This window comes from Embiotoca jacksoni, unplaced genomic scaffold, assembly GCF_022577435.1.
Source record: "Embiotoca jacksoni isolate LCO1_2020_lvr unplaced genomic scaffold, fEmbJac1.0.p SCAF_9, whole genome shotgun sequence".
Classification (NCBI taxonomy): Eukaryota; Metazoa; Chordata; class Actinopteri; family Embiotocidae; genus Embiotoca; species Embiotoca jacksoni.
The window spans coordinates 10755363-10771669 of NW_027185447.1; the positions used below are offsets into that span (position 1 = coordinate 10755363).

General features: G+C 42.2%; 1 protein-coding gene across 3 annotated transcripts in view; it reads right to left on the reverse strand.

The window, feature by feature from the left end:
* Positions 1–16307, reverse strand: part of arhgef25a (Rho guanine nucleotide exchange factor (GEF) 25a) — a 46044-nt gene that overhangs the window by 23606 nt on the left and 6131 nt on the right. Inside the window, exon 1 of one of the 3 annotated variants that reach the window (XM_069140263.1) lies at positions 9720–10263. The exons of the other annotated variants lie outside the window; for them this stretch is intronic. Within the exon in view, the coding sequence (XP_068996364.1) occupies positions 9720–9828 (109 nt within the window). The 5' untranslated portion in view covers positions 9829–10263. Of the gene's footprint in view, positions 1–9719; positions 10264–16307 lie in introns of those variants that run through there. 3 annotated transcript variants of the gene reach the window in all.

Genomic DNA, 16307 nt, shown 5'->3' on the forward strand with positions numbered 1-16307 from the left:
GTCCTTGGGGTAAATATTATCAATCCCTATTGAGCAGTGAGACCAATTACGTCCTTGTTAGCATAACAACAAGTGAGAGCTTCTGATTCTGAATGTTTGCTCCTTTTTGTGTGTCTCAAACAATTTTGACTGATGTTCGTTTTTAACTAACAAAGTTATCGCGGTTCTTTTTTGTAACTTTATTTAACTGAATATAGCCAGATAACTGACTTTTCACAAATAGAGGTCATTAAAACGTCACTATGATTCTGGATGTGTATACGGTGATGAGGAAATCACACATTTGTTAATTTCCCTGTAACTCCTACAGCAGGGTTTTTTGTCTCGTGGAAGCAGGTGAGCAGAATTTTTCAACTTCAGGCCTCCATCAACAATACTCGCTTTGCTTTTTGAGAACTGATAGAGATATTGATAAATACAAATATTTAAACAGACATGCTGTCCAATGGGTTAGACTGTACTGTAAATTGTAATGCTACAATATTTTATGCCTACAATGCCTGTTTACTTTACATCGTCGCTCCATCAATTTAACACTTCCTTTTTTTCACTAATACATTAGTGGGGGAAGTACCAGGATCCCTTGAGTAAAAGTAGAAATACTACAGTGTATTTCTCCTTTATTTGTCTTTAATGTTGTGGAGTAGAATAGAAAAAAAGAAAGAAAAAAAATTCTAGCTCAATTCTCACTTCTGAAAACAAAACCCAATAAGTGACATGGAATTGTGCTGAAAGAAGATATTTATCAGCTGTTCTGAAACCTGGAAGTTCTTTTGATTTTCCAAACCTTTATGGAGGTCCACTGAAAAATGCTAAACAGCAGTCCTGCCTGGCACTGGCATGACCTTGCAGTGTAAACAGGTTACTATGTTTTAGTGTGTGGGTTTGTTAGTGTTTATATATGTATGTGTGTGTGTGTGTGTGTGTGTGTGTGTGTGTGTGTGTGTGTGTGTGTGTGTGTGTGTGTGTGTGTGTGTGCCTAGATAATCACAGTGATGATAAACACCACCATTTTTGCCTCTTTTGCAGTAGGCAGCACACACACTGGGCTCTGTTGATCATCACTATGATTATCTGTGCACACATGCATGCGCACACACCCTAAAAAAAAAGAAAGTGAGAGAACGACTGGCTCACACTTGTGTTTAGGGGTAAACAAGGCTGCCATTAAGCCTGAGGTGGCTGAGAACACAGAGCAAATTAAAAGCGATTGTGATTTCACATGGCAGCTGGGGCAGTGCCACTCAGGAGGCCTGCTAGGAGAGCTGGAGACAGAGCTGTGGTGCCTGCTGGGCCGCTGAGATGTGGAGCCTCTCCTCCTGGCCCCTGCCTGCCTGACAGCTCTGGCACTCTAAGCTCTGGGCTCTTGCTGTTTTTCACACTGGCTGTGAACAAGGTCACTATACAGGACTGCAAAAAAAACCAACCACAGAATTAAACCAAAAGTGCACTGCATCCCTCAGTCTGAGCTGGTACACTGTTTCGACCTGCAGACGTAAAGATGTGCTGGTGTAATGATTCTCAGTCAGACTTAATGGGCTTTCCAGACACATATTCTCATTCCTTTTCATGGCTCTCCAGCTCTCCCCACTGTCATTGCCATAGCAACTAAACCCAGAAGGAGAGAGAGTGAGGGACAGATGCACAAAAGATTAGCCATTAGCAAGACATGAAATCAACCTACATATGTGGGCACACACACTCTACCTCATGTTGTACAAAGCAACACACACATGACTTTCTGTGGCACACACACACAGAGGGTAATACTTGGCGTAGATTAGCATCAATACTCATACAGTAACACACCACTAAATGTTTTCATGTCTTGTGGTTATTTGTAAAACAATAGCATGTACACAAAGGATGCTTTTGAAGAGATAATTCCAAATTCAAGAAAAACCATCTGCACCAGTCAGCTTTTGTCTATTTTTGATCAGATCCTGCATTTGGAGCAAGAGCTCTCCATATGGCCATCAAGAGGGTGTCTAATGACTACACACAAACCATTCAAGTGTTATAGAGCGACCTGAAGCTCAGTTCCACCCGTAATCCATGTTCTCATTCCATGCACTAAACTGCTTTGTTAGCTAACCATAAACTGAGCCCAAGTTTTTATCCATTGGTCAGTTGGTTTCATTTGATTGTTACCACAAAAACACATCTATAAATTTTGAGAAAGCCTCAGGGTGATGTTTCTAACATTTTGGTCTTCATGATCATAACTATTGTCGTCTTTGTTTTGCTGTTACATTGATTTATGGAGTTGCATAAAAACAGAAGCTGATTGTTAAGATTTCTGGGGTCATTCAGCCTTTATTGGATAGTAAACAGCAAAGGTGCTGACAGGAAACTAACATAGAGATTGGAGGGGAATAAGCACAGGTCCCCAGACTGAATCAATCCAGGGCCAGTTATATGTTTTCTGTCTTAACATTGAGGCCGCCAAGACAGACAGATTTTACACCTTAAATATTAGCAGTGGACTGGCTGCAGGCTACCACTGAACGAAGAGCTGTGTGTCTCTGGTAACAATCAATGGTACTATCACTGTGTGATCTGCTGACAAAGAGGTGGAAGACAGGTCATTTTGAGGTTTGCTGACAATTTAGGGGGGCAGGCAGATATGAGGGAAAAGCTTTATTAAAGACTGCAGGAAGGTTTTTTTTTTTCTTTTTTTTTTACTTTTACTTTCGTCATTATTGAATTTAAAAACGTATTGTGTTTTTTCAATTCTTCCACAACACATGTTTTCTGCTGGAATGAACAGAGCCAAAAAGCAAGGTCCGCTATTTTTATTAGTTTGAAAAGAGTCCTATTTTAAAAATACATTGCGATTGAGTAATATTTGAGATACGCGAGACACTCTTGTGAAACTGATAAACCAAGAACTTGTACAACTATCCTTAGTCACAGAGGGACAAACATGAGGGAGGATTCAGGTCAGAAGTCAACACGTATCAAAGGGTTTAGAGCTGCCTTCAACAAAGGCTTCTAGGAAACTGGTTGGACCCTTGTAACCACTGTTTGAACTGTAAATTTGATTAAGAACAAGCTACCTTTTCCTTGGCCATTGTTCTCAGGGTCCTCGAACATTGAAGCAACACACTCAGTTCCTGTGCGCTGTAGTCAAAGCTCAAGCACACGTCTTTCAGCACAACACCAAGTCACTCTCAATATTGTCACTTCTTATTGTTTGCTTTTGTTTTGTGCACTGTTTTGGAAAGCCTGTATCGAGTATTCCCTGGGGAGAGCTGCAGAGGAGATCTCTTTACTGAATTAATTGTTGTAGTCAACCTCTGGCTAAGACTGAACAGCGTGTTGCAGTCTTGCTGGATGAAAAGATGTTCTGAGGAGAAAGTGAATAAGTTTTGTTTTTCCACTACTTTTAGTCATTATTTCATTACAGCTACCTTAGATTTTGATAGGGCATAAGGAAGAGTGAGTAAAACAAGAGTTATAACAGAGTATTAGTGTAGAGCAAATGTCATAGACACCCCTAAAGAGTGCGGACATAAAACAAGCCATATGGGCTGAAAGTGGGGGTAGAATCGCAGGGGGAAGTGGCTCCTCTCCCCCTCAGCGCTGTTGGAGAATTCTTTCTAAACAAGGTATGGAATGCACTCCTGTGTTTCATAATTTGTTCCCTCATTCTTCTCCTCTGAACGTTTACAAACAGAGTCCTGAGGAGGAGAAAAAAAAAGAAGAGCGGGAGATGTAGAGGTGCATGGGAGGCCTGGAAATATGTCAGGGCAAGGCCGTTTAGTGGAGCAAAAAGGAAAGGAGAATTAATTGAGAGAGAGAGAAAAAAAAAAAGGGGGAGATGGTAAAAACAAAAAGTGAAATGGGGAGACAGTGTAATTAATAACTGACTGGCTGTATGTTGATCAGACTGGAAGAGAGAGAGAGCAGGGGGAGAGGAATGAAGAGAGGATGATAGAGAGAGACAGAGAATGAGAATGCCCCAGGAATAATCTTAATGCTCCACTTGGTGTTCACATTCCACGCTGGCAGATCATGAAACATTCAGCCCAAAATTCAGACTGGCTGATTTCCTCATCCAGCTGGGAGACTGGGAGCACTGGATTGTTACAAGTCTGCTTTTCCTTTCTCCCAGTCTCACTCTTTTTTCTCTGTTGCATGTGAGAGGCAGAGAAACAATATGGAGGAGATATGCTGCTAAACAGCAGAGAGGAGGCAGGAGGTTGGGTGGGAGGGCAAGAGGAGAAGAAGAGGTGGAGGGTGGGCTGGGGTGCAAAGTTTAAAAATATCTCAGACTGCTGAACACAAGGCTGGGCCACAGCAATCCAACATACCTTCAATTTCAGCTATTTTTGTTGCTTTTTCCATAATGTCTCAAGTCTGCCTTATAAGCTGATGACAAAGAAGGTTCTTGAGCTGAGACATAAAAAGACACACTAGTTCTGTCACAGCAATCCCCACCCTCCCCCGCATATGCAAGCAGTGCTGCTTTCTGTCATAAGCACACTCCACTTGTTATCAAAATGTATTCTTACATCTTAGGGGTCTCAGGTTAACTGAGGGAAACCTTGATGATCAAGTTCTCATGTCAGAAAACAACCACACTACCTAAATGCCCTTGAGCAAGACACTGAACCCAACTACCTCCACGGTGTGTAACACATCATGCTCTCTGACCAATCTGTGAAGGGCAAGAGGACAAAAATTCCCTAAAATGTTCTACTTTTTCACTTGAAATGCGAAACTGCAGCAAACGAACCGTGTGTTGAGGTTCAACATTATATTGTTGGATCATTGTAGATGTCGCTGTTATGTTGTCCGGGGCTTATATATGCAGTGATTGTGCAGCACAGTTAAATGCAGCATGTTGCCAACGATGCAGAGGATGCCATTTCAAAGGCCTTCGAGGCAAATGAGTCAATTTGCGATTTTAAAACTGTCTTCAGAGCACTGGATATATGTGTATATGCTTTTGCATGCGTGTGTCTATGCAGTGGACACACGCATGCACAAGCAAAGAAGTGTGTGGGAGGCAGTTATAGTCCCATTTGATGTTTATTAAATCACAAAAAAAGGTTCATGTGTGCCCCTGTTCTTTCTGTCATTTCCATTCAACCATGTAAATATATGTGTATGCGCATGCGCGCGCGCGGTGTGTGTGTGTGTGTGTGTGTGCGTGCGTGCGTGTGTGTGCGTGCGTGTGTGTGCGTGTGTGTGGTGGGGTGGGGGGTCATTGCTGTGGGGGATCCTTGTCCTAACTCACTGAATGAGTCAACAACAGTCCCCAACACACACACATATAAACACCCTCTCAGATGCACGTGAACACATATAGATGCATTTTTGAGACATCACAGAGCCTTTTTCGTTCTTTAGAGGAACATAAATCGAGAGAAATGTAAAGAGAGAAAGAAAGTGATAGCAATAGAAAGACGGAAAAACGTACGGAGAGAGTGGGATCCACAAATGGACACGCTGTTTTTGTTGCAATGCCACTGCTATGGCTGCTGCCAAGTCATCTTTAACTCTCGGACAGGTAAAGCTACTTACTGCCACAGTTGGGGATCAGAGTGGATGAGGGAGAGTATATGTCGAGAAAAACACTTCCAAATTATTTGAAATATTTGCATGTGTGTGTGTATATAGAAACAAGACAGACATAGAGAAGGGAAGAAGGCTCAGATAAAGCCCTCTTGTCAAGCTGAATCCTAAATCTCCCTGCATTTTTTTTATCACCTCTGTTTTCTTCATAAAGCCCTCTCATAAGAAAAAGTATATTTAGTTGTACATTATAGCTTGCATTTTAAAATACATTCACATCGTGTGTAGCTTCAAATATGTTGATGTACGTACTTTATTGCAGTGCATGTCTTGTTTAAATGCATTTCCAGTGTTTCAGTAGATATGTGCACCTACTTCGTATTCATATAACAACCTCATATCTTCCAAATACATTTTTAAAATGCTGCAATGTGCCAAACCAATTTGAAAATCCTTTCAGAAATGCATTGTCTTTCTAATTCAATTATATATTGTGTCTTCAAACAGCTTCTAAAAAAATACATTTTGAATATGTTTTCTTAGACCACATTTATAAGCACAAATAGCATGAGTATTTTAACCTGCCTAACATGCATTCTGCATTGCCAATTCAATAATAATTTGAAATATAGATGTATAATTAATTCTCCCACGTGCTGACTATCTGCTTTTAAGTGCGATCGTACCTCCACTCCATTCTTATCTTTGTTTTGTTTCTCTGACAGCCTCAATGTATGCCTGTTAGATTTACCTCAGGGTGCATCCCAAATACCATTAGGAGTGTGGGAGGCTGTGCCACTGAAATTACTCTGTTGGCTTAGAATGCATGCTTAACATTACCATGTATGCAAAAGGAAAGCACTGTCGGTGTCATCATCTGAAGTCTGTGCAGCCTTTTTATGTGAATTCCTTCCTGAGTTTGAGCCTCCAAAAGGAGCAGACATTTGTTTAGCTGCCACAAGCTCTGATTTTAGTTGCAAAACTTGCTTTATTCCACTTTTATTCCAGCATTTCCCAAAACACAACCCTCCTATCAAATCTGATTTGGTGAATCAGCAGATTGCATTTCCCCCCTTTGGATTATTAATTTAACTGACAGTGGACAACATAAAATAATATCACCACCATCTATTTTAAATGGTTTGTCAACAGTCTTTGCTGGGAAGCAGCCCTCACTAATGGCCCTCTGGCAGCCAATCTGCTAATGTACAGTGCAGAGCAGCGCTATTATCCAAGCCAAAATGATACATGCTTTTGCCTTTCATTATACCCATCTCTCCACCTGTCCATCTTCCTGTCTTTCTCTATCATGAGGAGTATGGGTCAAATCAATAATCCCTCCCCTCCCCCTGCCCTCATGTTCATATACACTGTCACATATTTCCTCTAGCTCTCTTCTTCATTCTTTATAGCACTCTTCAGGCATGTAGTAAACACAACCGCACATATGGTGCAACAACACCCAGGCACACATTCACTCGTTATCATGCTTAACTAAGGACCCTGCTGCTTGTGCTCCTGTTTCATTCCATATTTATTAAGATGTGAAAGAAAAGTGTGGTAAGATAGTGTGTATAAGGACACAGAAAGCCACTGATTGGCCTGCAGTCCCTTTTCTGTGTGAAAGCAAATGGGTTGAAGGACAGGACTGATGACCTTCCAGGGAAAGTCATTTAGTCCGACTGACAGCTGCTGAAGTTACTTATGTTTAGCCATTTATTCACTGAAAGCTGCGAGATGATCTGAGTGCAAGTGTGAAAGGCATTCGCCGGACTCACATATGGTGTGACATAATAGTGTAACGTGTGTCATCATCCAGTGTACAAATAAGTGTCATTATGCCTAAATTGGGAACGAATCATGCAGCACAAGATTATTTCCTGTCATCTGAGTGGCTTTTTCAGAATCAGTGAATGATGCAAACGTATCGTCAACAGTTTGGTCTGATGGAAATGACTATTAGGAAATTATTTATTCGCTGTAGATATCAGAGTCCCATTAGAAATCTGTCAGCTCACACTGAGCTATTATTTGTATTTTGACCCCGATTATCTCAGTTGAGAAAATCCAATCACCGTTTCAGTAAGAGTTCTGTAAAAAGACAGACATTATTTCAAAATAGTGACATTCTTGACCTGAAAGAACTCAGGAGGTCTTACATATACAGGTCTCAGGACTGACAGAAGTGCTGAGGACCTTGCCTAACGAAGTCAAGCCTTTAACACCACAACAGAAACAATGCGGTCGTGAGTGTTGAGTTAATTTCTGCTGCCACTGTTCCTGATGCAGAAATTTACAGTTAAGATTGAAAAGGTAAATGTATCAGAAAAAAATTTCCTAGATGCAAGTTGCAAGAGATTAAATGAAAAAAAAAAAGGGGGTGGGGGCAAATCCCGTTTTAAAAAGTCCACCAAAGATGACCACACCACTTCCTCCTGACATTGTCTAGAAATTGCTCTGCAGCAGATGAATGGAGAGGGCTGTATGTAATCTGTATGAGCAGGACGAAACCAGCAGTAGCTACATATAAATGTACTTCACATGCTCTGTGAGGAGGTTTTATAGAGCACAAAGCTTCACATTAATAGTTAAGTTACACTAAGAGACTACTCCATTGTTATACTGGGGCTTCTCCACAAGGAATGGAACACTCACATTTCTCATGTTCACACTGTAAAGAGACATCTAGAGGTTTTCTGTTTCTAACTGTAAAGTATGAAACATATCATCTCATCATGTTAGACCAAAAACACCCTCCTGAGACAGCTGAAAGTTGTTTAAAGAAATTTTGACTGCTGGAATAATGTTCTTACTGTATGTTTGTTAACATTTCTTTTTAATAGCCTGAAATGTTTCATTCCTCCAGTCCCCTAAATGTTTATATATTATGATCTAAGTGTGTGTGTATTTGCTATGATAACATGGTGGGGGTGCATTGGGGGAGCTGAAGGCGATGGAAAAGGAGAATATCCATTACATAAGAGATTAAACTGGAGGAATCTGAAGAATGCCTCCAACAATGCTGGCCAATAATATGAAAGCATACTTCATGATTCCCCCACACCCCCCACCTCCCCCACCCCCTGCATAAGTACAGCGCCTCAATGGGTAGGTCCACTGTTTATGCCTTTGATGTAGGCTTGTAAAGGGAACAAACAGGCAGCATGGCACTGCACCATAAACTCGTATAGTGCTATTAGATGCTGCTGTTGTTTTAACTTTGCCTCTGAGCCAGAGGGACAGAGGTCATGTGTGTGTACAAGACAGAGAGCCACACCGAGGCAACTGACTGACAGAGTTAGAAAAGCCAGCGAGAGAGAGGTTTGATTTCTAATATTTCCTGCTCTTAGCTAGATGTTAATTACAGTGAGTTTTGTATCAACTATACCATATGCACCTGTCTGTGGGTGACTGTGTGTGCTCGCCATGCCACCCACTGCAGCCACACTATTTTAATGGGCTGCTGCCATTTATGTTGCATTTCACTACAACAAACAACAGAGTTGGATGGAGCGACAGTGAAAGGGGATTTGTACTCGTTCAGCTCCCACTGTTTTCGGGTAGAGGAATGTTTCAGTCGCTTAGTTCCCCCCCACCACCCGTCCCGTGTGTTTCATTCATCCACATGCTGCACATAACCAAATGACACACACTCATCATGATGAGGACAGTCACCCCCCCCCCCCCCCGTCGGTCAGTCGGTCTCTCACACACACACACACACACACAGTCTCTTTTTCCCTCTATCTTTAATGGAAGAATGTGTGATGCATGTCCTCTTTCCTGTTCCTGTCATCTGTTGGGAGGATTTTTTTTTTTTTTTTGCCTGCTCTGATGTGTATTTGACACACATCTGTTGCTTTAGCTAGCGGCGCAGAGAGCAGGGGAGAGGATTGAGGTTTACATTTAAATGATTAGCATATGCTCAACGGAAAGGAAGGAGAGATAAGAGAGACATGAGTGGACATCTAAGAATATACAAGAGAGAAGGAAAGGAGAGGAGAAGAGTTGAGTTGCTTGAGTTATGGCTTCAGTTCAGTGTGATCCAGAATAACTACTCACTCACTCACACACACTCAAAAACAAGAGACGCACAAAAGCATTTCTGAAGAACAACACCAACCAACGGGCAACGAAACTAACAATGATATTCTGAATGGAGATCAACATTTCTCGTGTTATTGTGTCACACTGACCTCTGACTCTGGCATAGCAGCAGCCACACTTGGCCAGGACTTTACGGAACAAGTGTTGGCAGCCACAGCCTTGGTGGTGGCGATGGTGGTGGTGGCGGCCCCCTTTCATGCTGTTGAACCATGAGCAGAGGTGGGCATGGCCTGGCACTCACTCACTCTCTCTCTCTCTGTCCCTTCTCTCTTTCTCTCTCTCTTGGTGTCTCTTCGTCTCCCTCTCTCACCTCCACAAGCAGAGTTTTACTCCTTGGAGTGTAAATCCCCCAAAAAGGTGTCAGTTGATCGTCCTCCCAGTCATATGCAAACAGAGTTCAAGCCCACATCCAAGACAGCCAAGAGTCCAGAAAAAGCAGTAGCCAAGAAGAAATCCATACTAACAGAAGGAGGTTTTCATCTGGTGATAAACAGCCAAAAATAAATTCCAGCAAGCTTATTGTTATATTGAACGTGCTCCTTTCCCTCTGTCTCTCTCTTTGCTTTCTTTTTGGTGCTGAGCTCTCGCCTCTGTGAACTGCCTGGTCAAATGACAGACTGGGAGACTGCTTCAGAGAGAGAGAGAAAAAGAGAGAGAGATAGTATGGCAAAGAGAGAGACAGAGAGAGTAAAGGGAGGGGTGAGAAGGGTGGAGTCTGCAGCTCCAGTTGCTGGCTATTCCAGGATAAGGTTCCCACTCCCCTAGTTTTCTCTCTTCCCTCCTCTCAGCTGTTTTTCTCTGCTGCCTTCTGTTTTCTCTCTTGTCAGCTGGCTCCCCATCTTGCCTGTTATCCTCTTTTCTACATGGCTGAGTCTCATCTTGGCATAGGTAATGCTTATAGGGGGCTCCTAGATATCCAACCAGATGAAATGACATGCTCTCTTGTGTTGGCAAGGAGCTGACCCTGGAAATAGTAACACCAAGGTCTGATACATAACACTATTTACAGAGGATAGACCATGTTAGGTCGAAGGTGTCACGTACTTTCCAGTAAATGTGTTGAAGTGTGCTATGTTTTATGGATCATTGTGGGCTTTTCTGTCTGGGACAGCTCCAGTATTGACTGCTGTGTTCATTTATGATAGTGGAGTCAGCAAAGTGTTTTTTTTTTTCCTCATGTTTCCATGGAGCGAACAGGCGGTCTCATATTTCACAATGTTGGCATTCTTGGTGTGTGTGTGTGTGTGTGTGTGTATGTGTGAGACACTTGTCATTTAGCCTAATAATTCACTGTGGTCCATAGTGGGGCAGTCTAACCAAAGAAATTTGTGGACTAAAGAACAGCTTAGTAACTCAGTAAGTCTACACAAGTCCCAAAACTACTGTCCATTCGAAAATTAAACTGAAACTTGATCATCTGAATGATGTAAGGAAAGGAATTGTATCAAACGTAAACTACGCTATACTGTGTGTGTAAATTTAAATTGTGATATTATCCATTAATGTGCGTGTTTTTCAAGTTAATTAATTGCATTTGTAACAAACCTCACAATGGTTCCTATATCATGGCTGGTGGTTTACCATTGTTAATTTAGCCTCTGTATAATGAGCAAACAAGTGTTTTTGCAAAAAATTTTGCTTTTTTTAGTTGCACTCATTAGCGCCTGTACCAAGAAGTCTACTGTAAGTCCTGCCAGTTTTTGATTTCCCAACTGTTCGTACAGGAAATAACGTGTGTGATACAACACAAGTAGATCCGTACATGTGTGAATGTGTGTCTGTGACTAAATGAGTGTTGAGATCCTAGGACAGCGCACACATGGGTGTTTGTGTCTAGTACTCCACGAGAGTGCATATATTATGGAGGAGCTGTGTGTCTCGAGGTTAAACCAAGGCGCCGTAATGTTGTTTCCTCTTCTGAGGGAATCCGATAAACCTGGAAGCTTCAGAGATTGTGTAAAAGTCTGTTGAAATGTCAGTAAGTAGAGCAGGTTCATTCAAGTGAACAGGTCAACATATAACCAGCACAAGAAGCAAAATCGAAAAGGTTTTATGACACGCTGTGTTCTGAAACACAACCAATTATTTTCTGACCAAGAAAAAACATTTCTTAAGCCTGAAGTTGCTGAGTTCATGACTCACTATGTGACCTCATCTCATTTTTGCAGGCCTCATCAAGCAATGCCCCTTTAACAGGCTTTAATCCCACTGTGTGGAAATCACCACCTGATTGCTGCAACAAAGACAGGCAGCGTCACAGCACCCACTCAGGTTCCTCTTTGTGGGCATCAATGGAAACAAGAGACAGCTGAGTATTGGCTGGCACCAAAACACCATCTACACGCACGCACACACACGCACACGCATCCCTGAGGTGCACTGTCAAGTGCTTCAACAGTTGGCAGGGCTGTCTCCAGCATCCATCTCTCCACAGTGACAGGGTGGTGGCAGATGGCTGTCAGGATGTTTCTGTCATCTGCAGGAGACAGTCAGAGCAAACAGAGAAGCTTGGCCACCTCGCCTATTAGCCACACAAGTAAAGTATACACACAGAGTTGCTTTAGACTATTTGCTCTGTCTTGCTGTGTCTTTTCCCTCACTCACAAACATAAGAAACAAACTAACGCATCTTTAACAGTAAGAGAAGAAAGTTCTTCACTGCTGAGAAAAAACTAAACACTGAGAGATGTATTATCCATTCTCAGGCTCACTGGTTTGTCACACTTGTACAAAAATCATACACTCCGTACAGATACAGATGGGTCTGTACGGAGGTCCTCCCTCTCTCTCCCTTCATCTCTTGATTTCTTTGCTTATAATGGATGCTTTAAGCGCTTGTGATTGAAGGGGCAATACAGCGAAGGAATATTGAACAGCGCTGCGGAATGTCTCCACTCGTCTGATGCTGACATTGCTGCCAAACACCCTCTAAGCACAGGAGCACAGTTTACAGTGGGATGAGAAACAATGGATTTGACAGCAGAACAGAAGGTTTAAAAGAAACAACATAAAACAAAGATACTGAGACAATAATCTGAGGGCAAAGCATTACAAATTGAGTGAATGCCGCCTGCACTATCATTCAACACAAACAACAGCTACACAGAGGAGAACTAATAAAGAGATGCTTGAGATGCATTCAAAATTCATGAAGTGAATGCAGGGGAATCTTTTCATGTGCTCTTAAGTTACATGCCAACAGAGTATGGTTTTATGAGATACGAAGCAGGGGGAATTTGTACTTGTTGCATAAGGTTGCCTATGAGTGTTGGTTCACTCAGTCAGTGGTGCTGCTTGAAGGCACGGCAAACATGAAAAAAACGTTTTAGTCTGGATTGACTATATCAACAGTTTCTCCATTAACAGTCTTACAAATGTTTGGAATACAAAACATTTCATAAAGGAGCGTTTTAAAAGACACTGAATAGCCAAATCTGAGAGTTGCTACAATCTGTGGATCAGCACTGACATTCAACACCTACTATATCACTTTCTCTGTATGGAATGAAGCCTTTTAATAAATGAACACCGGAATTGGCCCATCAGACATGTACAAAGCTAACACAAATATGGAAAACATTTTCCTCTACTGGCTTGAAGGGAGGAGCGGGGGTGTGAGGTGAGGCATGCATTAACACACATTCATCTCTCTCCCCTTTTATCTGCCTGCTCCGTGCCCTCGCTCCTTGTCTCTCTCTCTCCATCTCTCTCACGCGCACACGCACACACGCACACGCTCACACACGCACACAGGATCTATGATTCATCTGCACACATATGCTTGTGCAGATGTGGATGAAGAGACTTGGATGACTGAAACAAATCAATACATGTACGTTCACACTGGACAGGACTTAAAGGCTTGTCTGTGGGTAAGCACTCGAGTAAACAGCAGTGAAAAAGGAATAATATTGTGCATTTCCACTCTACGAAGGAGACAGTCAGTCACATTTAGGAGGTGTGCTCAGAGTGAAATCTCAAGCATGATTTATGAATGAAAAGCAGCTCATGCAAACGCACACAATTTCCTAATGTTCTTCTGATGTGACATCCTTGTAATAGCCATGCTGTAAAGATTACGCACCAAGCTGGAGAAACCTTATTTATAATGTGCAGTGATAACATACATTTTGCATACAACTGCAAAAGGAACGGGCAAATACTGAGAATTCATGTGACATAAGCATGCATACTAATAGGTACAGCAAGTCTCAGTTCAGCAGATTTGCTTATTCAGTGTGTTCCCCAGCCCCCTACTGACATTAGCCTCTCCTCACCCCATCAGCCAGCTGAAATCCTGCCAAAATATGCTCACTTATTTTTATTTTCCTACTTCCTTCTCCCTCGCTTTTTCGTCCTTAGTTCCTCTCTCTCTATTTTTTTTTTTCCCTCCCTTCATTTCTAAGCTGAGCACCAATTAAGGCAAACTGGCATTCTGGACAAGCCGGTGTGAGGGGGAGGTTTTGGGTTTGCTGGCTGAGGTCCCATCATGGAGTAGAAGTCATGGAGGAACTGTCATGTTCTCCCCTTTTCTGTCTCACGTAGAGCTGCTGTTTTTGTCCAATTAGACCAAACTACACTGCTAGGCTACACCAGAGGGACCGACAGGTGTGTCACTCTGTGTGCATGCATTAGTGTGTGCACTTCACCACTAGTACAGCTCAGTGCCTCCCACTGTATCATACCAAGTATTGCTGCTCTCAGGCAGCATGCAGGAGCTCTGCTCTACACACATCTGCGCTGACGTATTTCTTATTATATTTATGATATTCACATACCATCCACCATAGCACGCATGCACACTGAGATCTGCATTCACACAAACACACACTCGTTTCCCCATCCAGCTCCTCTTTTTCCGGCAGACCATGGATATTACTTCAACTGGATCTTGTCAGAGTTTGACTCCTCTACTTGACCCACAGCATCCCTTCCACTCTTTATGTACGTAGAGCTGAACTGTGAACCTTGCTCTAGAAGCAGCATGCTACCACTGAGACTGACACTGCTGGTGACTGTGTTCAGGGTTTATGTCTAATCTAAAATGCCACCCAACGGACAAAATGTTAATTAAACAAATGCAAACCCAGGGACGAGGTTATCTGCTGAAAAAGGATTTAGAGATGATTCTTCCACATTCTGCATAGATATTTTGCCTATTAGGGGTGGGTAATATGGTACTAAAATAATATCATAATATTTCAGATTATTTCTATATTCTGGACAATATGAAAAAATACTGTAAACTATTTCATTATCCATTTTAAAAACATTCAATTTCAAAAATTAAGTATTATAGTGTTATTTGTCAGTATAAACGTAAATGCCAGCTGTGTTGTGTTGCAGTTGCCTGTGGGGAGTCTGAGTGACCTGACTGACCTGCACCTACCAGCTAGCACGGTCTGACCCACTTCTCTGGAACACAACATGAACTTGACAAAAATAGACACATTGTTATTTACGAAAGATGACAATTCACAGGGTGAAAGGTGGCACTCTTCCATCCCACAGTCATACCCCCAGGACAGCCCTCGTAAGCATAGACCTTCTGATAGACTTGTAATCCTCAGTTATTAAAAGCAGCTATAACTGATATTTTTGTAACAACAATTTATTGAAAGACAATGGAGTAACAATGCCTGTAGAGATGAATCTACAGAGGATCATCACTTCAATCCGCAGCTCCCAATGGCTTTTCAGAGCTTTATAGCTGGCTTCAGCACATTGCTTCGCTGTCTGGCCTGCAACTTAACTGTTTTGATTCACTCTCAATATTTACATTACATTACTCTCAGCCACAGCAGGCAGCAGTTTTCAGTGAGAAAGTTATAACTCACTGCACACTACCTTCTCTATACCAAACAGCAGCCAGTTGGGGACTAGCTGTTTCTGTTTAGCAGCTAAAAAGACACATATTTCTTTGAAGAATTGGTAGAGACAAATACATAGCTAACAGAAAGTGAATACTGGCCTGGTATTACCAGACATAATTTCACTGCATGAATATATGGGTCTGACCAGGCTCCATTCAGGATTGTTTCCAGTTGTTGTATTCTAAGGGGCGTAGCCCTAAGGTAAATTTTTTAACTATTGGAGGAGCCTTTAAACAATTACCATTTAGAGCAAACCTTATCATCACAGGTAAGACTAAGGCTATGAGAAATAGTTGGGCGGAGCCAGGCTAAGTGAATATTGGAATTAATCTAAATTCACCAGGCATAAATTGTTGCATCTGCTCAATATGCAAATAAGCAATAGATTGTAAAAGGTTCAAAACACTCAAAAGGTGATACGTAAATGTCATGTTCACATTGTGACAGACATCTTGCCGTCACCAAGGGTTCTTTCGGCCTGAACGCACAACAACCAGCCAAAGTAAAGTTTGTCAACGTGTTTATTCCACACAAACAATGTCTTGCATTCCTTGTGCTCTCCTGCCGGCCATTAGAGCACTTGCCATATGTTCTGTCCGCAGCCAGCCTGCTGCTCAGTGTCCCCAGGAGTGAGAGATGTCCGGTGACCTCCTCGGGGCTTTTATGTGAAGAGAGACAATCAGTGATTCACTGCAGCTGTGCTAATTAAGCCTCTTCCAGGCACCCCCTGAACCACTCCCCCAATCAGTCCCTCCTCCAGCTGAGCCAAACCATGCCCCTCTACCACACACATATTGTTTCCAC